The sequence below is a fragment of the Protopterus annectens genome, chromosome 14.part0, assembly GCF_019279795.1.
Source record: "Protopterus annectens isolate FY-2018-M chromosome 14.part0, PAN1.0, whole genome shotgun sequence".
Taxonomy (NCBI): Eukaryota; Metazoa; Chordata; order Ceratodontiformes; family Protopteridae; genus Protopterus; species Protopterus annectens.
This window is the reverse complement of record NC_056748.1, coordinates 911,156,729-911,177,420: the sequence shown is the minus strand read 5'-3', so window position 1 is coordinate 911,177,420 and position 20,692 is coordinate 911,156,729. Positions and strand designations below refer to the sequence as shown.

The window sequence follows — 20,692 nt, the reverse complement described above, 5'->3', positions numbered from 1 at the left end:
AAGTGTTGGGTTTTATGTTTTTCTTGGTCTGTTACAAGCTCTTTGTGTGTGTGTTGACTGATTGTGACTAGACCACTTAGAGTTGTCTTTTCTGCCCGTCATCCTTGTTTCAGGATGTCGAAAGACACCAAGGTCTCGGGCTTCAAGAAGTGTGACTTGTGCTGTCAGAAGATGTCTCTGGCAGACTGTATTGCTTGGGCCCTCTGCACCTGCAGGACTCTTGTTCTGTCTGCCATGCGTTCAGTCCAAGAGTCCTGCAGGAACGCAGAAACAAACTTATTTTGAGAGGCTTGTTGAAGCCTGAAGGTTCCCTGGCTAAGCCTTCGTCGGGTAAACCTTCCAAGCCCGCCAAACCGTCGGCTCCATGTTCGGAGCCGTCGCCGAGCGGCTCTACTACTACTACCTCTGCATCGGTTCCGGCCGGAACCGATGATTCGAGGCCTCAGTCAGCTCCGACTCTGCTGTTGGAGCCGTCTTCGAGCAGAAAGCGTTCCAGGTCTCCTTCCCTGGAATCTGTCCATTCGGCTCCAAAGTCTCCCTTGTTATTGGAGCGGAGTCACAGGTCCCATTCCTCTCGGTCTTCCAGGCTGTCGGACCATGACCTCGAGAGGGTGGTTAGCAGACTACTTAAGTCGCAGGCACTGGCCCAAATGTTGCATAGCCCCCCTCATCAGGCAGTGGCTATCACTACTCCCTCTTAGATTCCTCCTCCGACTCTTCCTTTGAGTTCGGAGCCGGAGATCGTAGGGGTCCGGAACATCTGAGCCAATACCACTCCTTTCGGCTCCCTCTTCGGCTCCGATCTCTTCCTTGGATCCATCCTTGGAGGGATCCGGGAGCTGAGACTCCCTCGTCGGTTCCGAGGGGGCGAGTGGCATTGGACCCCCTCGGAGCCTCGGCGCAGGTGAGTTCGGCCCCGACATCGGCCTCGGAGCCATCCCTCTCGGTGCCGGGAGGAGTCCTTGTCTCTTCGGAGCGGGGACCCCCTTCCTTGCCTGATAGGGGCGTGTTTGAGGTCATGAGGAGTGTGCTGGCCTCTGTGCCTGCTCCACGGTCAGCTCCTTCGGCTCCTCCCTCTGTGGTGCCTGCTTCAGTCTCTGTCAGCCCTTCCGATCCCGAGCGTGGAGAACTAATGCTACAGGTAGCCCCATTGGGTGTATCCTCCTCTTCCGAGGCCTCCCCTGATCCTTCAGGGGAGCCCCCTCGAAAGAGAAAATGCAAGAGGAAGCATGTAGACTCCCCTGAGTCAGTCACGTCGGACACTGACTTGGATGAGTCAGAAGGGTCCCCAAGGTCCCCCTCTGAGGATGTCTCATTTTCTGACATCCTGGAGATTCTTAAGCAGAGGGGAAACTGGTCTGCCCTTAACCCTTTCGAGGACGAGTCGGTGTACCTGGATGCGTTCGGTTCTCGCCCTTCCACCTCCTGGGTGTCTCCACCTTTCGACCCACTCATGGATGTGGTGGCTCGAAAGGCGTGGATGGCTCTGGATACTATGGAACCAACTCCCCGGAGGGGACCTTTGCTATGCGGTCGCTGAATTATTTGTGCTATTTCACCTGTCTCCAGAGAGACCTTCTCAAAGAACTGAGTGGTACCGTACAGGACCCATCAGCTGCGGGGTCTCAGGAAAAAATCAACTCCCAGCTGGGACCCTGAACTCTATTGTCAACTCCTCCATGCGGCTCATTTCCTATGCAGCCGATGGAGCGAGTAGGGCTGCAGGCATGGGCGTTGCTCTAAGGAGACACGCCTGGATGCGGCTTTGCAATTTTGTTGACCCCTTCAAGGCGTCCTTCACTAACACCCCCTTTGATGGTTCTGCCTTGTTTGGACCTCAAGTGAAGGATACATTGACCAGGTGCGAGCAGGAAGGCAAGACTCTCTCTGCCCTAGGAGTCCGTTTTTCTACCCCTTCTAGACCATACCCTAAGGGTCAGAAGAGTGGGAAAATGTGGTTCCGCAAACCTCAGGGAGTACTGCCTGACGCACATGGTGAGCTTCCCTCCAGAGGCAGAGGAGGGAACACACAGACGCCCCGAGGGGCAGGGGGGGGAGTCCGCAGAATCAGGGTAGCAGAGAATCCTTCTCTGACAAACCCTTCCAGCACCCCTGAGGGGCTGCCCGACTGTCCACCTTCGGAGGCAGTCGGGGGAAGACTATCACTGTACCCAGAAGCCTGGCATTCCCTCACTCAAGACAAATGGGTACGGTCGATCATATCCGAGGGTTACAAAATTCCCTTTATTCATACCCCACAACAGCCAAAAGGGCCCCTTCCAGATGTTCCACCCGGTCTAAGGGATCAAGCAGCACTAGAAATGTCAAAGCTGCTAGAAAAAAGAGCCATCCAGCCAGTCCCAGCAGACCAGCAAGGATCCGGAGTCTACTCCAAGTTCTTTTTGGTACCAAAAAAGACGGGACTGGAGACTTATTTTGGATCTCAGCAGGCTGAACAAGTCTGTTCAAAGAACGAAATTCCGGATGGTCATGCTTCAGTCCATTCTACCCTTTCTGCGTCAGGACAATTGGATGTGCTCTATAGACCTTCAGGATGCGTACTATCATATCAAAATGAACAGGCGCTCCAGGAGGTTTCTCCGCTTCCGGCTGGGAGCCAGTCACTACCAATTCAGAGCCCTGCCCTTTGGCCTCACCACAGCCCCCAGGGTGTTTACCAAATGCATGGCAGTGGTTGCGGCTCACCTGAGACGACAAGGATTCCAGGTGTTTCCATACTTAGACGACTGGCTCCTTACTGCCACCACCAAGCGTCAGCTACTCCATTCCAGAGATTATACCCTCCAAATTTGCAAAGAGTTAGGTATCTCTATAAACTCTGAAAAGTCTGCCTTGTCAATCTATTACCTTCATAGGCGCCGTTTTAAACACTGTGGAACTGTCAGCAAAACTGCCTGTACAAAGGATTTCAGACATTCGCGATCATGTTCAAATCCTACTACAAGAGACCAGAGTCCAGGCCAGATTCGTACTAAAAACCCTAGGTCTCATGGCAGCAGCCATCACATTACTCCCCCTAGCTCACTTTCACATGCGGATCCTGCAATGGATGCTGTTTTCCCAGTGGTCCTTTCAACAGCTTCCAATGTCACACAGCATTCTAATCACTCAGTCATGCAAAAGGCACCTTTCATGGTGGATGGTCTCCCCTCAGGTTCTTCAGGGCAGACCTTTTGTCCTTCCTCCTCCTGTGGCTACTGTGACAACGGATGCCTCCCTGATCGGGTGGGTGGGGGGGCTTTTTCAGGGCAGGACAGTCCAGGGCACATGGCAACCTTTCGAAGGCCACCTGCATGTAAATGTCTTGGAAATGAGAGCGGTGCTTTTAGCGTTGCAGGCCCTTCAAGACTCTCTACCCACCGGGACTATTGTAATTCAGACCGGCAATATGTCTGTAGTGTGGTACATCAACAAGCAGGGCGGAACCAGGTCCTACCCCCTATGTCGAGAAGCACTCAGACTTTGGCAGTGGGCGATCTCTTCTCAACGGTTTCTGGTAGCAACGCATATCCCCGGGAAGTCCAACGTCATAGCGGACAGGCTGAGCAGAGCCATTCTCATGCCCCATGAGTGGTCTCTCAACCAGCTAGTAGCGGAACAAATTTTCAGAAGGTGGGTTCTGCCTTGCTGCGATCTTTTTGCAACCCTTCAAAACAGCGAGTGCCAAGACTTCACCCTCTTCTCTCTCCCAGATCTTCCCCCCCAGAGATGCTCTAGTCCACAATTGGCCCCAGGGTCTTCTGTATGCTTTTCCCCCCTTTCCCTTAATTACTCAGTTAATCCAGAATGATCCTTGTTGCCCCTTACTGGCCTCGACAAATTTGGTTTCCGTTCCTGCAACGTCCTCTTCTAGATCAGCCCTGGCATCTGGACCCAGCGCCAGATCTTCTGACACATCAGTTCGGAGGGCTGCATCAATCTCTTCAATCTCTCAGCCTCACAGTTTGGTTGCTCCACTTCCAACCCTAGCCAGGCTTCCCTCAATCTCTCATTCAGTTCGTGACATCATCCTCACTTCGCACAAGTCTACTACCAGAAAGACTTATGCTAGCAAATTGAAGCGTTTCTCTGTTTGGGCAGGGGAGAAACATGTTGACCCTTTTACAGCTCCTGTCCATACAGTTTGAGTTTTTGGCAGAAATTTTTCAAATGGGTTCTTCAGCCACCATTAGAGTTCAGCTGGCAGCTATTGCGAATTTTCATGTTGGATTGTCAGAGACCAGCATTATGTCTCACAAACTTTGTAAAGCCTTTCTAAAAGGAACCCTTTTACTTAGGCCCCCGTTAAAAGGTCCTCCCCCACCATGGGACCTAAATCTGATGCTGTCGTCTTTAATTCTCCCTCCCTTTGAGCCTGCGGCTTCCTGTTCGTTAAAGTTGCTCTCTTGGAAAACTCTGTTCTTAGTAGCCATCACTTCAGCGAGTAGGGTATCGGAACTTCAAGCCCTTTGTGTTTGCCCTCCTTACCTTGTTTTTCACAAAGATAGTGTGTCACTTAGGACTAATCCGTCCTTTTTACCCAAAGTACTCTCTGCAAAAAATCTGAATCAGACCATCGATCTTCCTGTCTTCTTCCCACTTTATGCCAATAGGTTTGAACGGAAGTTACATTGTCTGGACGTTCACCGTCAATTACGCTTCTACCTGGATAGAACCAAACAGACGAGGAAATCAGAACAGCTCTTCCTGTCTTACGCAGAAGGGAAGCAAGGCCTGCCAGTTTCCAAAGTAACCTTGTCCAGGTGGTTGACATCTGTTATGCTGATTTACCAATTGAGGCATAAAGAGCTCCCTATTAAGCCCAGAGCTCATTCAACCAGAGCATTAGCTTCTTCAGTAGCCTTTCAGGCAAGATTGCCAATGGATTCCATTTGTGCAGTGGCCACATGGGCCTCTCCTCATACCTTCATTTCTCATTACAAGCTGGACATGACCTCTAGAAGTCGGGCTGATTTTGGTTCCACTGTACTCGAGTTTGTTCCATTGAGCCACCCAGGACTAAGGTGCTAGGGACGCTGTCCCATCCAGCAAGAATGAAGGCGAGATTGACAACTTAACATTGAGAAGTTATGTACTTACCATAACGTTCCATGTTAGTTGTCTTCTCGTCTTTTTTCTTGCGTACCACCCTCCATCCCCCTAGCCTGGCAAGACCGAGAGTATCTTCTGAGATGTGTTATCATGAGATTTATCTCCTTAGCTACCTCTCTTCCTTTTCTTGGTAACTCTTATAAGAGTTTTATATATGTATAGATATATATAAATATATATATATATATATATATATATATATATATATATATATATATATATATATATATATACACACACACACAAGAGCTTAGATATATAGATATATATATTCTCTGTCATGGTGGGGACATGTATGTCCATAGTGTTAGCTATCAAACGAGATCTGGGTATATCACAGCTAGCATTATGCGACATAGGATAGCCTCGAGCCGGTAAAAATAGCTCTCGAGCTTTAGTAATAGGCCGAGTCAGAGCCAAGGTTCGGCTCCGGACCCATCCAGCAAGAAAGAAGGCGAGAAGAAGGCAACTAACATGGAACGTTATGGTAAGTACATAACTTCTCATTACTGTTTATATAGCCCACATAATTCTCTTAATCAAGCTTCTAGAATCTGTACTAGGATATGACAATTATTTGTCTAAATTTTGTTTCTGTAAATGGAGTAAGAACATGGATGTTAAAGAACAGCATTATGAAAATATTTGCTACTGCTCTGGAAATGAAAAGGCTTTGGTACTGTGAAGTCTGAAAATGCACCACAAAATTAGTTGGGAGTATAAACTTTGCAGGGGTTAGTCCTCTTCTGCTGTCTGTATTACTTCCTAAGCTTTACTGATCACAGCAAATCCTTTATTTTCAGCATGTGACAAGACCATCACTAGTGTACATCTTCCCTTCATACTTTCCACTGCCACTGTGAAACTGAGTACCTGGCTCCAATGTTTGCACACTTAGTGATGCATCTGTATCTTTATGTAACTGTCTCATTCAGTCACGATAAATGGCACATGCACTATCTGTCCAATCTGTGTTTTTCTCAAACCTCAAAACCTGATGCCTTGCAAAGGTGGCGTGCACGGTCAAACCATTGTGATGCAAACTACAACGACCAGCAAAATGTGATACTTGACACCAATATAAATCCAAATGAAGATTTTTATTAAATATTCTTGTATTTCCAGACCGGTTTCGGCTATCCAGCCTTTTTCAGTGGAAAAAAAAGTTTCATGAAACATAGAATACTCACAAATATTTATATTATTCCCTGACCAATGGAAACATTGGTATAGCCCAACCTAGTGGTTGGAGTATTACAATACCATGAAAAATAAGAACAAACAATTCAAAATTAATGTAAAAGCCATAACGTTAAGATACCTACAAAATAATTAAATCTCCAAATATTTTCTGAAAAAGAGACTTATTGATATCACCCATAGTTTTGGTACAAAAAGTACTGGCATATCTCAATTTTTCCAAACTGTGTAAGTCACTTACATAAACTAACAAATTATTAGTACCAACTAGTTCATCCTGTCAAGCTAACAAGTGCATCTGATATAATTTGTATATATGTATATACCTAAAACTATATACATATAAAAATAAGAAATCCAAGAAATACCACATAAAAAAACTCTTCATCCTACATAAAGTTCTATATTAAGATGCACTTGAAATTTGTAACATATTCGATTAGAACATTATAATATGTAATATATCAACATTAATATGTACACCTTAATGTTGAGAACAATATATAATATTTTGTATTGAACTAGTTGTGACAAAATTGAATCTCTACCTATATATAATAATAGTAGTAACTTATTAGATATATAAGGTTGGAAAAAGAAATAACAAATATGATGTACATATACATATATTGATAGTTACAAGATTCAAAATACCCCCATGACAATAAAAATGTAATGAAATCAATCTATTGTTCTTTATAAATCTGTACAAACTGCACTAACATATACCAAACTGGTTATCATAAGATTGTGACTACTATAAATGGATAGTCACCAGCCTAAAGCTCATACACTAAAGATCATCATATTAGAAGTGTTTATAAATGGTCATTAAGACCAGGCGGAAATAATCCTCCAAGGTTAGTAATCCAATATTTTTCTTTATGATTTAAAATAGTATGGCAACCCTGTTGGTGGCTTCTATCACCCGTGATTTTATCAATAACCATAAACATAAAATGAGCATTACTATGTTTGATGGTGTGTCTATATAAGGCATTGGTTTCTTTTTTATTCCTGATATCGCTCTTATTTTCTGTCATGCGTATTCTAAGTGACTGGGATGTTTGGCCCACATAAAATGCCTTACATTGACAAGTAGCTAAATAAATGATCCAGGTGCTACTACAATTGGCGAACACCCTAGATTGATGCACTCTGTTAGTGTTTGCACTTGTGAATTCTTTAAATCTACTAACCTGTGAGCAGGAGCTACAATGACCACGCTTGAAGGTACCAAGAAGTTTATCTCCAGTTATAGTGGTTTGTTGATATATGGCACCTCCACTTTCTTTGTGTTTATAATGAGAAAACAGACCTCCAAGAGTTTTACCTCGTCTAAATGAAATTTGGCATCTGGGACCCAAAAGTGTTCTTAATCCCTCATTTGCCAAGAGTATATTCCAGTTGGAATCTAATATGTGTCTAACCATGTGGTGGTTCCTGCCATATGTGGTTACAAACCTAAGGGTCGAATCCTTCTGATTGTTAGTAGATTTTCTATATTGTAACAAGGTATTCCTGTCCAGAGTGTTACACCATTCACTTGCTTTATGTATATCCAATTCTCTATATCCCTTGTCTCTAAATCTATGGTATAGATCCTTTCTGGCATGTTCAAAATCTTCCTCGGATGAACTAATGCGTTTAATATGCATAAATTGAGATTTTGGAATATTCCGAATGGTGTGGTTCGGATGCATGCTAGATGCATGAAGCAATGTATTATACTGTGGGTATTTTCGTTAAATTTTGGTACTTAAGGTATGATCTGTGTTTCGGTATACTGTGACATCTAGAAAGTCAGTGGTGTCGTGATTAGACGCAACGGTGAACTCAATACCCCATATGTTTCCATTCAGATATTCAATGAATTCTTGTAAATATGCTTGATCCGCCCGCCACACCATCCAACAGTCATCCAAGTATCACCGCCAGTTATCAATTTCCACCATATATAAATTGTGTGATGTATCATAGATCATGCATTCTTCAAAGTAGGCCATAAATAGATCCGCATATATGGGAGCAAAGGATGCTCCCATAGCAGTATCTTATAGTTGCCAAAAACATTCTCCATGAAAGTAAAATATATTTTTGTTCAGCACATGTTCTGCCATGCAGACTAATAAGGTGTTAAATCCTGGTGGATATAAAGCTGATCTTTCCAACCAATATTGTAAGGCTTGTAATCCAGCCCAATGCGGTATGCTGGTGTATAATGATTTCACATCCAATGTGCACATTAACCACCCTTGTTCCAATTGTGTATCCCCTATAATTTGTAGGAAATGGGTTGTATCCTGTAATCGGGCTCTATCTAAAATTAGTAATGGCTTAAGGTAATGTGTCAAAAAAGCTGATAAAGGTTCTGTTAGTGAACCTATGCCAGATACGATGGGTCTACCCGGAGGTTTTGAAATTGACTTATGTATTTTGGGAAGGAGATAAAGAATTTGTTTCTGCGGGTCCTTGACCGTAAGATGCTTCACAGTATTTTGTGTAATAATACCCTCCTCTTCTGCTTGGTTCAAAAACTCATCTATTTCTTTCTTAAAGACATAAGTAGGGTCAATAGACATCTGCATATAGCATCTAGTATTTGCCAATTGTCCCTTGCCCTCATTGAGATAGTACCCCATATTCATTACTACAAATGCACCTCCCTTGTCTGCAGGCAGAATGGCAATGTTGTAGTTGTTCCTAAGTTCTTCAAGGGCAACCTTTTCTGATGACGATATATTTTGGCCCAGAATGCATGACTCACTATGCCGAAAATGTAAATCTCTTAACACTGACTGTTGAAATATAGAGACATATTTGTTCACCGGGGGTTGGAATTCAGATTTGAAAAACCTGAATTCCTGTCATCTTTGAGAAATGTGGTCTGAAAAAAAAACAATTTCAAGTTAAGATTACGACAAAAAGACAGTACATCATTAACAACGTTATATTCATCAGGAAAGAAACCAGGGATCAAACCAAGACCTTTATTAAGTAATGTGTCTTATGCATCAGTAAGTTGTACATCAGATAAATTCAGTACATTGTGATACCTTTGTTCAGTTATTTGAACAGTGTTTGTACCAATCCCTCCATGGAGTTGGATCTTATGCCCATGTCTATGTTTACGGCCCCCCCCGTCTCCTTCTACTATGGCTAAAGGGTGCATAGCATTAGGCTTTTTGCTTTTGGGTGATTCGCAATAGCTACTACTGTCATTATCTGTATAGGAGGATTCTTCTCCCGAGGTACTAACAGGCCTGTCATTAGACTTGAGAATAGATCTGGGTCTCTTCCTAGGCTTGGTGCCAGCTGTCCCCTGACCAATATCAGTGAATCTGACAGATCTAAATGTGTCAAACGGGCGACCCCTTTGATAATCAGCACAATCCCTGTTAAATTTACGAATTTTTCTATCTTTTGTTTGTTTGTCAAAACTAGCCATTTGTCTAAATTTTGTTTCTGTAAATGGAGTAAGAACATAGATGTTGAAGAACAGCATTATGAAAATATTTGCTGCTGCTCTGGAAATGAAAAGGCTTTGGTACTGTGAAGTCTGAAAATCCACCACAGAATTAGTTGGGAGTATTAACTTTGCAGGGGTTAGTCCTCTTCTTTTGTCTGTATTACTTCCTAAGCTTTACTAATCACAGCAAATCCCTCATTTTCAGCATGTGACAAGACCATCACTAGTGTACATCTTCCCTTCATACTTTCCACTGCCACTGTGAAACTGAGTATCTGGCTCCAATGTTTGCACACTTAGTGATGCATCTGTATCTTTATGTAACTGTCTCATTCAGTCACGATAAATGGCATTTAGAGGTCTCTGAAGTACGTCATGCACTATCTGTCCAATCTGTGTTTTTTTTTAAACCTGTCAAATTCATCTTGGTCCTAGAGAAGGCTAAAGTTTTGTTACAGGACTTGTAGGATACAAAAGTGACAGCTATGCTTTTTGAAGAACATGGCCCTCCAGTTGAGGATTTACTTTGTAGGCCTGGCACAAAGAATTTGCATGCAAGCCAAAACCTCTGAGGGCATTGGGTTATGTCATGTATAGCATTTTTAAATTTAGAGCTTAAGACCCCAGGAAATTTTAGCTTTATAGATCTCTGCTCATGTCACAACACTTGCATCTGTGTATTTATACCCTGAATTACCTTCCTCATCTGTTTTTTTTCTCTTGCCTCCACATACATTTTCATTGTACCTAAGCATGATGATCCTAATATTGCTAGACAGTAGCAAGTAGACAGTTGTGAAAAGTGTTTACTTGAATATGTACCCGTTTGTCCATATGTATGCACTTTGTGTGCTGTTTTTTTTTTCACATAAGACATGGCAGGATCTTAAAAATTTCACATTCTGCTATCTGAAGCAAAGTTTGTTTTGCTGAGTCATGTTGGCAATGCTATTAATGTACATTTTTTGTTTATTTTAGGAGGACCAAACTCCGATAAAGATGGAGTACACCACACTGTTAGTAAAACTAGAGGAATAATAACGTTGTACAGGCACCAACAAGCTGCATTTGCTATCACTAGTAGGAGAGGTCCCACACCTAAAGCATCCAAAAACCAGTCTGCAGATCTTGCTTCGTGTAATCTCTCATCCGATCCAGATGAGGTATTTTGACAATTTTAAAATATTTTGTCTAGTTTTGTACATCACTTGATGCACTGCAGATTTTAATCCCTTTCAGACCTTTAACATAGGTTTTAATGATCATTTCATATAGTAGTTGGTTATCAAACCAGTAATTTATATGATCTGTTTTTTAATTTGGGATGTATGGTAGAATGTTAGATCTTTAGAGAACAAGAAGTTGAGCTGGGAAGGAGCAACCAGTACGGACACTTGAAATGTGTAACTTTTATATATATCATTTTTTATTGTATTAATACATTGCCGTTTAGTTGACAAAATGCACAGTTCAATACTTTCTAATACCTATTGTGCAATACAGAAGTGCTAATGAACCACATTGCAGTAATGCACGTGATAAACATCTCTTCAGACTCATTTAAATCTTCTTATAACCCACTAAAAATGACTCTCCTTTTATACCTAAAAAGAGTATTTTTAATTAGCTTGCATTTATTAAACTAACTTCTAAAGTAGGAATGTTAATTCATCAAGTATAACATCATATCTGAAGTTTTTGTCTTCATTTGGTCTTCAACCTGCATGTTTCGGATCCGTCTTGGCTGTATATTCCAGCCTTGGAGCCGAACGCTTTGCTCCTCTTCTACCTATCATGCTGTACTCTCCCTCCATCCCTCAGATTTTGTTTGCCACTCGCTTGGGTCCATCTCTGAGCTCAGTGCAGGGAAAGGGAAATCTAAGTGTCTTTTTGGTGATGTAAGTGTGAGAGTTTTTTTTCCCTCTCTTTTTCCTTTTTTTTCTGTCTCCTACCTTTAGTGTAAAAAAAAAAAAAAAAAAAAAAAAGTTTAGTTAGCTGGTAGTTAGAGGCCTTGTAGTCTAGGGCTTCTTCCTCCTCTACCTTCCTTCTTTCCTTTTGTTGTAGTTCCTGCTATGGCTGATTCAAAGCCAGCAGTTTTTAAGAAATGCGCAGTGTTTTGGACATAAGATCCCTCCAATGTCCACATTCTTGTGTGTAATTTGTTTAGGAGCAGCCCATCTAGACTCCTCCTTTACTATTTGCACAGGCTTTAATCATAGTGTTTTTATAGACATGAGGAATAAATTAATCCTTAGGGGGAGGGGTCTTATACCTTCCTCTGCCCCCTCCTCTAAGGAATCCACTTCAGGGACTCAAACCCCCACCAAGAAAGTGGCTGAGAAGGGCAAAGACCAGGACAGATGGAAGTGGTCTTCTGATAGAGCCTTTGCCCCCGCTGGAGGACCGCCGACAAAAGCCTGCCCTTCCGCTTCAACTTCTCCTCGGCTCAGATCCCCCGTGCTTCTCTCCGGAGCTAGCAAGTCCCCGCCCAAGTCTCCTATTCTGGTGTTGCCCAGACACCACTCCAGACCGGGGTCGACAGCCTCTTTTGCTAGGTTCTCCCATAGTCTTTCAGAGTTTGAGGTGGACTGGCTTATGAGGAAATTTTTGAAGGCGCAAATTCATTTGGGTGTGTCTACTGCTCCGGCTCCCCCTGGATCTGTGGGCACTTACCCAGTGTTCTTGCCTATTTCACCTTCTCCGATCCGCCCATCTGCGTCGGAGCTCTCAGGACTGAGGATCCCAAGTTTCAAGACATTGGTGCCGATGGGTTCCTGTACCTCAGTGCCATCGGTCACCTTGAGCAGTTTGGCTCCAGTGGCTTCAGGCCTGACTGACTCTCGGAGCCATAGCTTTGGAGTCTGATCCGACAAGTTGGCTTCAGCGGCCTGGCTTCTGAGCTGTCTCTTCACCTCAGCTCTCAGTAGTTCATTTCCAGCTCCCACCTTCGGTGCTAGGTGCGGCAGGAGTTCGCGGGCCTTCAACGTCTATGACTTTGGCCTCAAAGTTGCCCTCGGAGTCTCATTCCCCCTCTGTGTTCAAAGTAGTAAAGGGATGTGCTTCATGTTTCACTGTTGCAGTCATCACCTGTCTGTTATCCCTGCTGTGGTAGCCCCTGGCCAGCCTGAATTCCAGAGTCTATGTTTTTCTGTATCTGCTGCTGTCACCTGTAGTCTGATGTCAGGTTGTCAGTGCTATAAAGGCGTCTGACGCCATTACATCAGTCTTTCTTGCCGTGGAGCCCGTAGCAGAAGCATTTCGCAAGAGTGCCGGTTGGTCACTACCAGAGTTTGAATTTCAGCTGAAAACGTCTAAAACTGAGTTGGGGATCCTTTTTTCTTGCATGAACAGATGTCCAAAAAAGTTAACTGTCTCGCTTGTGGAAAGCAGATCCCATACCGAGACTTGCGTTCATACTGCTTCACTTGTTTAGGTAGGCCCAGACCATGACATCCCCAGATGTTCATCGTGTTACACTGCTGCAGTCATCACACTTGGGTTATCCTGCCATTAGGCGGTCCCGCAGTCGGCCAGAGTTCCAAAGTCTTGGTCCGGCGTCTGTTGCTGTCGCTTCTTCCCTGACGTCAATGCGCCAGGGGTATATAAGATGCAGCCAACGCCATTTTCTTCAGTCTTTCTTGCGCGGTGCCCGAAGCAGAAGCAGTTCGCAAGTGCCGGTCAGCTGACTCCTGAGATTGTCGAAGTCGAATTTCAGATCTGAAGTCTTCAATAAAGCTAAGTACCCTGTTGGGGAAACTTTTTTCTTGCCTCAGACCGATGTCAGAAAAAGTTAATAATTGTATTTCGAAGCAAATACCTCATAAGGACTTCCACTCTTAGTGTATTCCATGCCTAGGCCCTGATCACAACGTCACTAGTTGTCGGTTTTGTGCTAGATTTAACAAACGCACTATAAAAAGACGTTTGATTTTGCTTTACACTACTTTGGCTGAAGGTTCAATTATACTATGCCGTCGGATCAGCCGACTACCTCAATACCGAAAAAACGCAAAGACAAGGATTAAGACAGGCATCCAAGGTCCAAAACCGACGACAAAACCTCTTCTAGGCCAGTCGCCGGTTCTCAGTGAGGTGCTTTCGCAGCCCCTGACACCCGCTATCTCAGAGCCACAGGCTGCTTCCGACTCCCACGTGGAGACAGCTAGGCCTCTGGAAACTCAAGGTATTGGGCCTACGGAAACTAATCCCTCAGATGGGTCTGGAGCCGCTGAGCAGGCATCGGCTTCTGATGGTGTTTTCAGACCTTCACAGCTTACCATTGAAACAACAGCCAAGACAAAGGTACCATTAAAGACAAAGAAACAAGTACAGCATTCTTCTGGACAGTCCTCCATGCCTAAGAAACAGATGCTTAAAATGGCCGAAGACCTCATTACTCTAATCAGCGGGTCCCATCCCCCTCCTGAGAAAAGACCTAGGCAGGATACAGACTATGACTCCTCTGATCAGGTTTCTATTTCCTCTGATTCCTCTTCAGACCAGGGATACTCTCCCCCCTATGAGGACTCTGATGCTGAAGAATCTATCCCGTCAGCCTCTCCTCCTGAGGATTATTCTTTTGGGGAAACTTTACATACCATGAGGGAGCATTTCCATTGGGAAAGTCAGGATTACTCAGAATCCAAGAAAAGGCTCAGGGATTTCCTATTATTGCCTCAGCACAGGCCCCTGGCTATTCCGCCTGTGCTAGATATTGTGGATGATGTGTTCTCTGACTCCAGCCTATTTCCTGACTCTTTGCCCCCTGCTCCAGCCAAGCCAGATAGGTATTAGAGTCCCTGACTCTCGCAAGTTTCTTTACAAAAACCCTTCTGCTGACCCAGAAACTATTTCCCAGGGTCCAAAAGGGGTTAAGGTTTCCATTGCAAAAAATCCAGTACCCTCTGACAGAGATTCCAGAGCTTTGGATAGATGGGGGAAGAAAGTATACACGTCTGCAACTTTAGCAGTAAGAGTTTTAAATTGCCAGTTTCACATGCTTAAGTACCAACAATATTGAATGGCTCAGTTAAAACAGAAAATGCTTGCAAGCTCAGAAGCTCCTGATTGTAAAGAAATGCAGGATTTATTGCATGCAGTTGAATAGGTGGGAAAACATACTCTGCAATGTGGATTTGATTCTTTAGAGGCCTCTTGTAGAGCCGCAGTTACAGGTTCTGTTATTTGAAGACATGCTTGGTTAAAAGAACAGGGTTTACCTGATCATGTTAAGGCAAAATTATTGCATGCTCCTTTACAGCATGATACTTTGTTTGGTGTTAAGGCAGAAGAGGTGTTAAAGAAAATGGAGGATAAAGCTAAATCTATGCAAACAGTCAAGGATTTCTTACAGGTACAGCCACCTCGCTTTAGCAGAAATTGGCCAACAAGGAATTGGTCCTTTCCAGTATCAGACAGGCCACACAGAGGCAGATACAGACGCCCAAGAGGCAGATCTCAACCCCAAGGCTCAAACAGACCACGACAGTGGGGCACCTCAACCCCAAAAGGAGGTGAGGACAAATCTCAATCTTACAGGAAACCGTCACAATGACTTTCCTCTTAATACGCCAAGCACGTCCCTTTTGGAAGCCCCCCTAGGGGGGAAAACTAGCACTTTTTCCTCAAAACTGGCAAACGATCACCCAAGACAAATGGGTTCTGAATATTGTGTCTCAAGGCTTACAGATTCCACTTTCATACTTTACCAAGGCTAAAAGGAATGCCAGACCTGCCACAAAATCAATGGGCAGAGGCACAAAAACAAATTTCAGCCCTCATGGACATGAGAGCTATTCAGAAAGTACCACAATAGGAGCAAGGACAAGGATTTTACTCAAGGCTCTTCCTGGTCCCCAGAAAGGACAAGGCCTGGAGGCCCATACTAGACCTTTCAATTCTGAATACTTACCGGGATATTCCGAAATTTAAAATGTTGACATTACAGCAGCTTCTACCCATGCTGGGCAAGAAGGCTTGGCTTGTTACTCTCGACCTCAAAGAGGCATACCTGCATGTCCCTGTCAGACAAAATTGCAGAAGATACCTCCGATTCAAAGCTGGTACAATGTACTACCAATTCTCTGAACTGCCCTTTGGCTTATCTACTACGCCCAGGGTCTTCACAAAGTGCCTGGCACCAGTAATTGCATTTTGCAGACAAAGAGGAATTCAAATATACCCATACCTGGACGACTGCCTCATTCAAGCAAAGACAAAGGACATTCTTCTACAGCATCTGGCGTTCGTAAAAAGGTTGCTAATTTCTCTAGGGTACTCAGTAAACGAAAAGAAGCCAAAACTAGTGCCTTCGCAACAGATTACATTCCTGGGTGCCAGTTTAAATACAACGGCCCAGATGGCTTACCTCACGCCAGACAAACAAGTTCACCTAACTCAATATTTTCAATTACTGGCAAAAAAATCCCATCTCCCTGCAAGAAAAATTCTGCAGGCCCTGGGATTCATGGCATCCTGCATACTACTAGTACCATATGCCAGACTGCATATGAGGAAATTACAATGGTACCTAAAAAGTGTTTGAACTCAACACACTCACAGTTTAGAAGCAGTAATACCAACGATTCCCTGCCTACAGCAGGAGTTTCGATGGTGGGCACAGGCATGTCACCTAAACAAGGGTCAGCCTTTTACCCAACCCACAGCCAGGCAAACTCTAACAACAGATGCTTCGGATTATGCCTGGGGAGCACACATGGCAGGAAAATGCATTCAGGGCAAGTGGTCCACAGACCAGATGCATCTTCACATCAATCAAAAAGAGATATTGGCTGTTCAAAATGCCCTAACAGCTTTCAAGGACCTTCTACATCCAGGACAACTATTACTAAAGACAAACAACACTACAATGATGTGGTACATAAACAAGCAAGGGGGCACTCATTCTTATCCCCTATGCAGGCAAGCCATGACCTTGTGGAACACAGCTGTAACGTACCAAGTTCACTTGCAAGCACAATTCCTGCCAGGAAAGAAGAATACTCTGGCGGACGATCTAAGCAGAAATATCATGGACCCTCACGAATGGAAATTGAATCCGCAGATCTTCAGCATGGTAACGCAAAAATGTGGATGCCCAGACATAGATCTTTTTGACTCCCCACTGAATTGCCAACTACAAATAATTCTGCACAAGGACTTATCACAAACAAGCATGGAAAGTGGATGCTCTTCTGTTCAGCTCGAAAAACCTAAAAGTTTATGCCTTCCCACCACTGTCTCTCCTTTCAAAGGTACTCCTAAAAGCCAGACAAGAAAAACCACAAATGATCCTGATTGCTCCAGACTGGCCATGCCAGCACTGGTGTACCCTATCTTAAGGAGCTTGGCTCAAGGCCCACCATGGATTTTGCCTCAAATTCCACACCTTCTAACTCAACAAAACAATCATATCCTGCACAGTCAGCTCAAAACCCTAAAACTGGCTGCATGGCAGATGCATTAGCCAAACAGGCAACACCTCTCTCTAAAGCTGTTATGGATGTCATTTTGGAGGCCAGGAGGGCCTAGCACCAGGAAAGCTTACTCAGAAAAATGGAAGAGATTCTGCGCCTGGAGCCAGGCTCAAAGCCTTGATTCTCTTGTTCCAAACATCCCTCCGATTTTACAATACTTAACTGAGATGCTGGACAGAGGCCTATCCTTCTCATCAATTAAGATCCACGCCTCTGCCATTTCAGCACATTATAACACAGATCCTCCTTTATTCTCTCATCCCTTGCTAAAGCAGTACCTCAGAGGGGCTAAAAACATAAAACCGCCCCGGAGAGCACCAACTTGGGACCTCAATTTTGTTTTGGAAAAACTGACCCTACCACCTTTTGAGCCAGCCAATACAGCCGATCTAAAATTTTTATCATGGAAACCAGCTCTGCTCCTGGCAGTAACTTCAGCACGAAGAGTCTCAGAGCTACAGGCATTAATGGCAGTGGAACCTTTTATAATTTTTCATCAGGACAGGGTATCTTTAAGGACAAGCCCTTCCTCTATGTCAAAGGCGGTATCTAGTGTGGCTCTTAACCAAACCATCCATTTGCCAACCTTTTATCCAAACCCACAGAATAAAGGGGAGAAACTTCTGCATTCTTTGGACATACACAGGCAGCTACGCTTCTACTTGGACAAAACAAAAGCTTTCTGGAAAACCGAGCAACTGTTTGTAGCATATGCTGCAGGATCACAGGGCAAGGCTATCTCAAAGCAGACTTTATCCAAATGGATAGGACACTGTATTCGGTACTGCTACACACAGCATGAAAAATCAGTCCCAAATAGCATCAGACCACATTCCACCAGGGCAACAGCCACATCAACAGCCTTTCTCAGAGGAGTACCTGTCAAGGAAATTTTGAAGGCGGCAACTTGGAGTTCAGTGCACACCTTTACCAAGCATTACCACCTGCCTCTTTACTCTAAATCCAGAGCAGGATTTGCCACTGCAGTTCTGCAGGGCCTCATAGCCAATCCTAACTTTTTATAGACCAGCCACCCAACCTTAGCTTTGGGATTCTACCCAAGTGTGATGACTGCAGCAGTGTAACATGATGAACACACTGCTGCAGTCATCACACTTGGGTTATCTGCCTTCAGGCGGTCCCGCAGCCGGCCTGAGTTCCAAATTCTTGGTCTGGCGTCATTTGCGGTCACTTCTTCCCTGACGTCAGTGCAACAGGGGTATAAAAGAGGCAGCCGACGCCATTTTCTCCAGTCTTTCTTGCCGCGCGGTACCCGAAGCAGAAGCAGTTCGCAAGTGCCAGTTGGCCAACTCCTGAGATTTTCAAATCGAATTTCAGACCGAAGTCTTCAATAAAGCTAAGTACCCAGCACCAGGAAAACCTACTCAGACAAATGGAAAAGATTCTGCGCCTGGAACCAGGCTAAAGGCCAAAATCCTCTTGTTCCAAATATTCCTCAGATTCTGCAATATTTAACTGAGATGTTGCACAAAGGCCTTTCCTTTTCATCTATAAAGATCCACGCTTCAGCTATTTCCGCTCATTACAATACGGATCCTCCTATTTTTTCACATCCATTGCTAAGACAGTACCTCAGAGGGGCTAAGAACATAAGACCGCCCCGGAGAGCACCAACACCAACTTGGGATCTCAATTTTGTTTTGGAAAAACTTACACTACTGCCCTTCGAACCAGCTTTTTCAGCCGATTTCCAATTTTTATCATGGAAAACTGCCCTGCTGCTAGCAATAACTTCAGCACGAAGAGTCTCAGAGCTACAGGCCCTAATGGCAGTGGAGCCTTTCATCATTTTTCATCAAGACAGAGTCTCTTTACGAACTAACCCTTCCTTTATGCCAAAGGTAGTATCCAGTGTGGCTCTAAACCAAGCCATTCATTTACCCACCTTTTATCCAAACCCCCAGAATAAAGGGGAAAGGCTCCTACACTCTTTGGACATTCACAGGCAATTACATTTCTACTTGGATAAAACAAAGGCTTTCAGAAAATCTGATCAGCTCTTTGTATCCTATGCTGCAGGATCTCAAGGAAAGCCTATCTCAAAACAGACCATTTTAAAATGGATAGGACTTTGTATCCGTTTCTGCTACACACACCATGGGAAACCTGTACCTAGTAACATTAGGCCTCATTCCACCAGGGCTACAGCAACATCAGCATCCTTCCTCAGAGGAGTACCAACCAAGGGTATTTTGGAGGCTGCAACTTGGAGTTCAGTGCACACCTTCACCAAGCACTACCACTTAACTCTATACTCAAAAACCAGAGCTGGCTTTGCCAGTGCAGTTCTGCAGGGCCTTCTAGCTTCTCCAAACCCTGTTTAGTACCAACCGCCCAGCCTTAGCTTTGGGATTCAACCCAAGTGTGATGACTGCAGCAGTGTAACACGATGAACATAGTACAGTTTTGTACCTACCATAAATGTAGATGTTCGAATGTTCACACTGCTGCAGTCCAGGTTACCCTCCCACCATCCCCTCTTCTTACCTGGGTTTTATTTATATCTCCCTTGTTATACAATCTCTCTGATGTATTTCTGTATGGTGTATTTGCTTACAGCTGTAGCTATTGTTTTCTACTTATGTAATTTACTTAGGATTATGTATTGCCTTCCTATTTGGGGGCACCTGACATCTGGGGCAAGAAAAACTGAAGAAAATGGCGTTGGCTTGCCTCTTTTATACCCCTGTCGCACTGACGTCAGGGAAGAAGTGACCGCAACCGACGCCGGACCAAGACTTTGGAACTCAGGCCGGCTGCGGGACCGCCTGACGGCAGATAACCCAAGTGTGATGACTGCAGCAGTGTGAACACTCGAACATCTACATTTATGGTAGGTACAAAACTGTACTTTTTGTACCTACCATAAATGTAGATGTTCAAGTGTTCACACTGCTGCAGTCCAGGTTACCCTCCCTCCACCCCCTCTGAAAGAGCTGGACTTCTCTATATCTTTCTATCCTATACAACCTTTGGGGTGTATTTGCTGGTAACTGAAGGTATTTTTATTTTATATGTATATTTTTGATTAGCAATATGTATTGCCTACCTACTTGGGGGCACCTGACATCTGTGGCATGAAAAACTGAAGAAAATGGCATCTGCTGCATCTTGTATACCCCTGGCGTACTGACGTCAGGGAAGAAGTGACAGCAACCGATGCCTGACCAAGACTTTGGAACTCTGGCTGACTGCGGGACCACCTGATGGCAGGATAACCCAAGTGTGATGACTGCAGCAGTGTGAACACTCGAACATTTACATTTATGGTAGGTACAAAACTGTACTTTGCCGGTTCTGTGCCCTCTTTAACGTGAGAACCATTCACCATAGAGCTCCTTTTGTAGACAAATATTTTCGTCTTCCGTCTTCATATTCCGAAATGGCGTCCATCAGCCAACAATCAGTGGACATT

The 20,692-nt window shown here is 44.2% G+C and overlaps 1 protein-coding gene across 1 annotated transcript in view; it reads left to right on the top strand.

Moving 5' to 3' along the window:
• The window catches only part of BTAF1 (B-TFIID TATA-box binding protein associated factor 1), a 3,603,226-nt gene that overhangs the window by 2,180,728 nt on the left and 1,401,806 nt on the right, over window positions 1-20,692 (top strand). Inside the window, exon 24 of the mRNA XM_044055641.1 lies at window positions 10,760-10,944. Coding sequence (XP_043911576.1) covers window positions 10,760-10,944 — 185 coding nt within the window. The remainder of the gene's footprint in view (window positions 1-10,759; window positions 10,945-20,692) is intronic.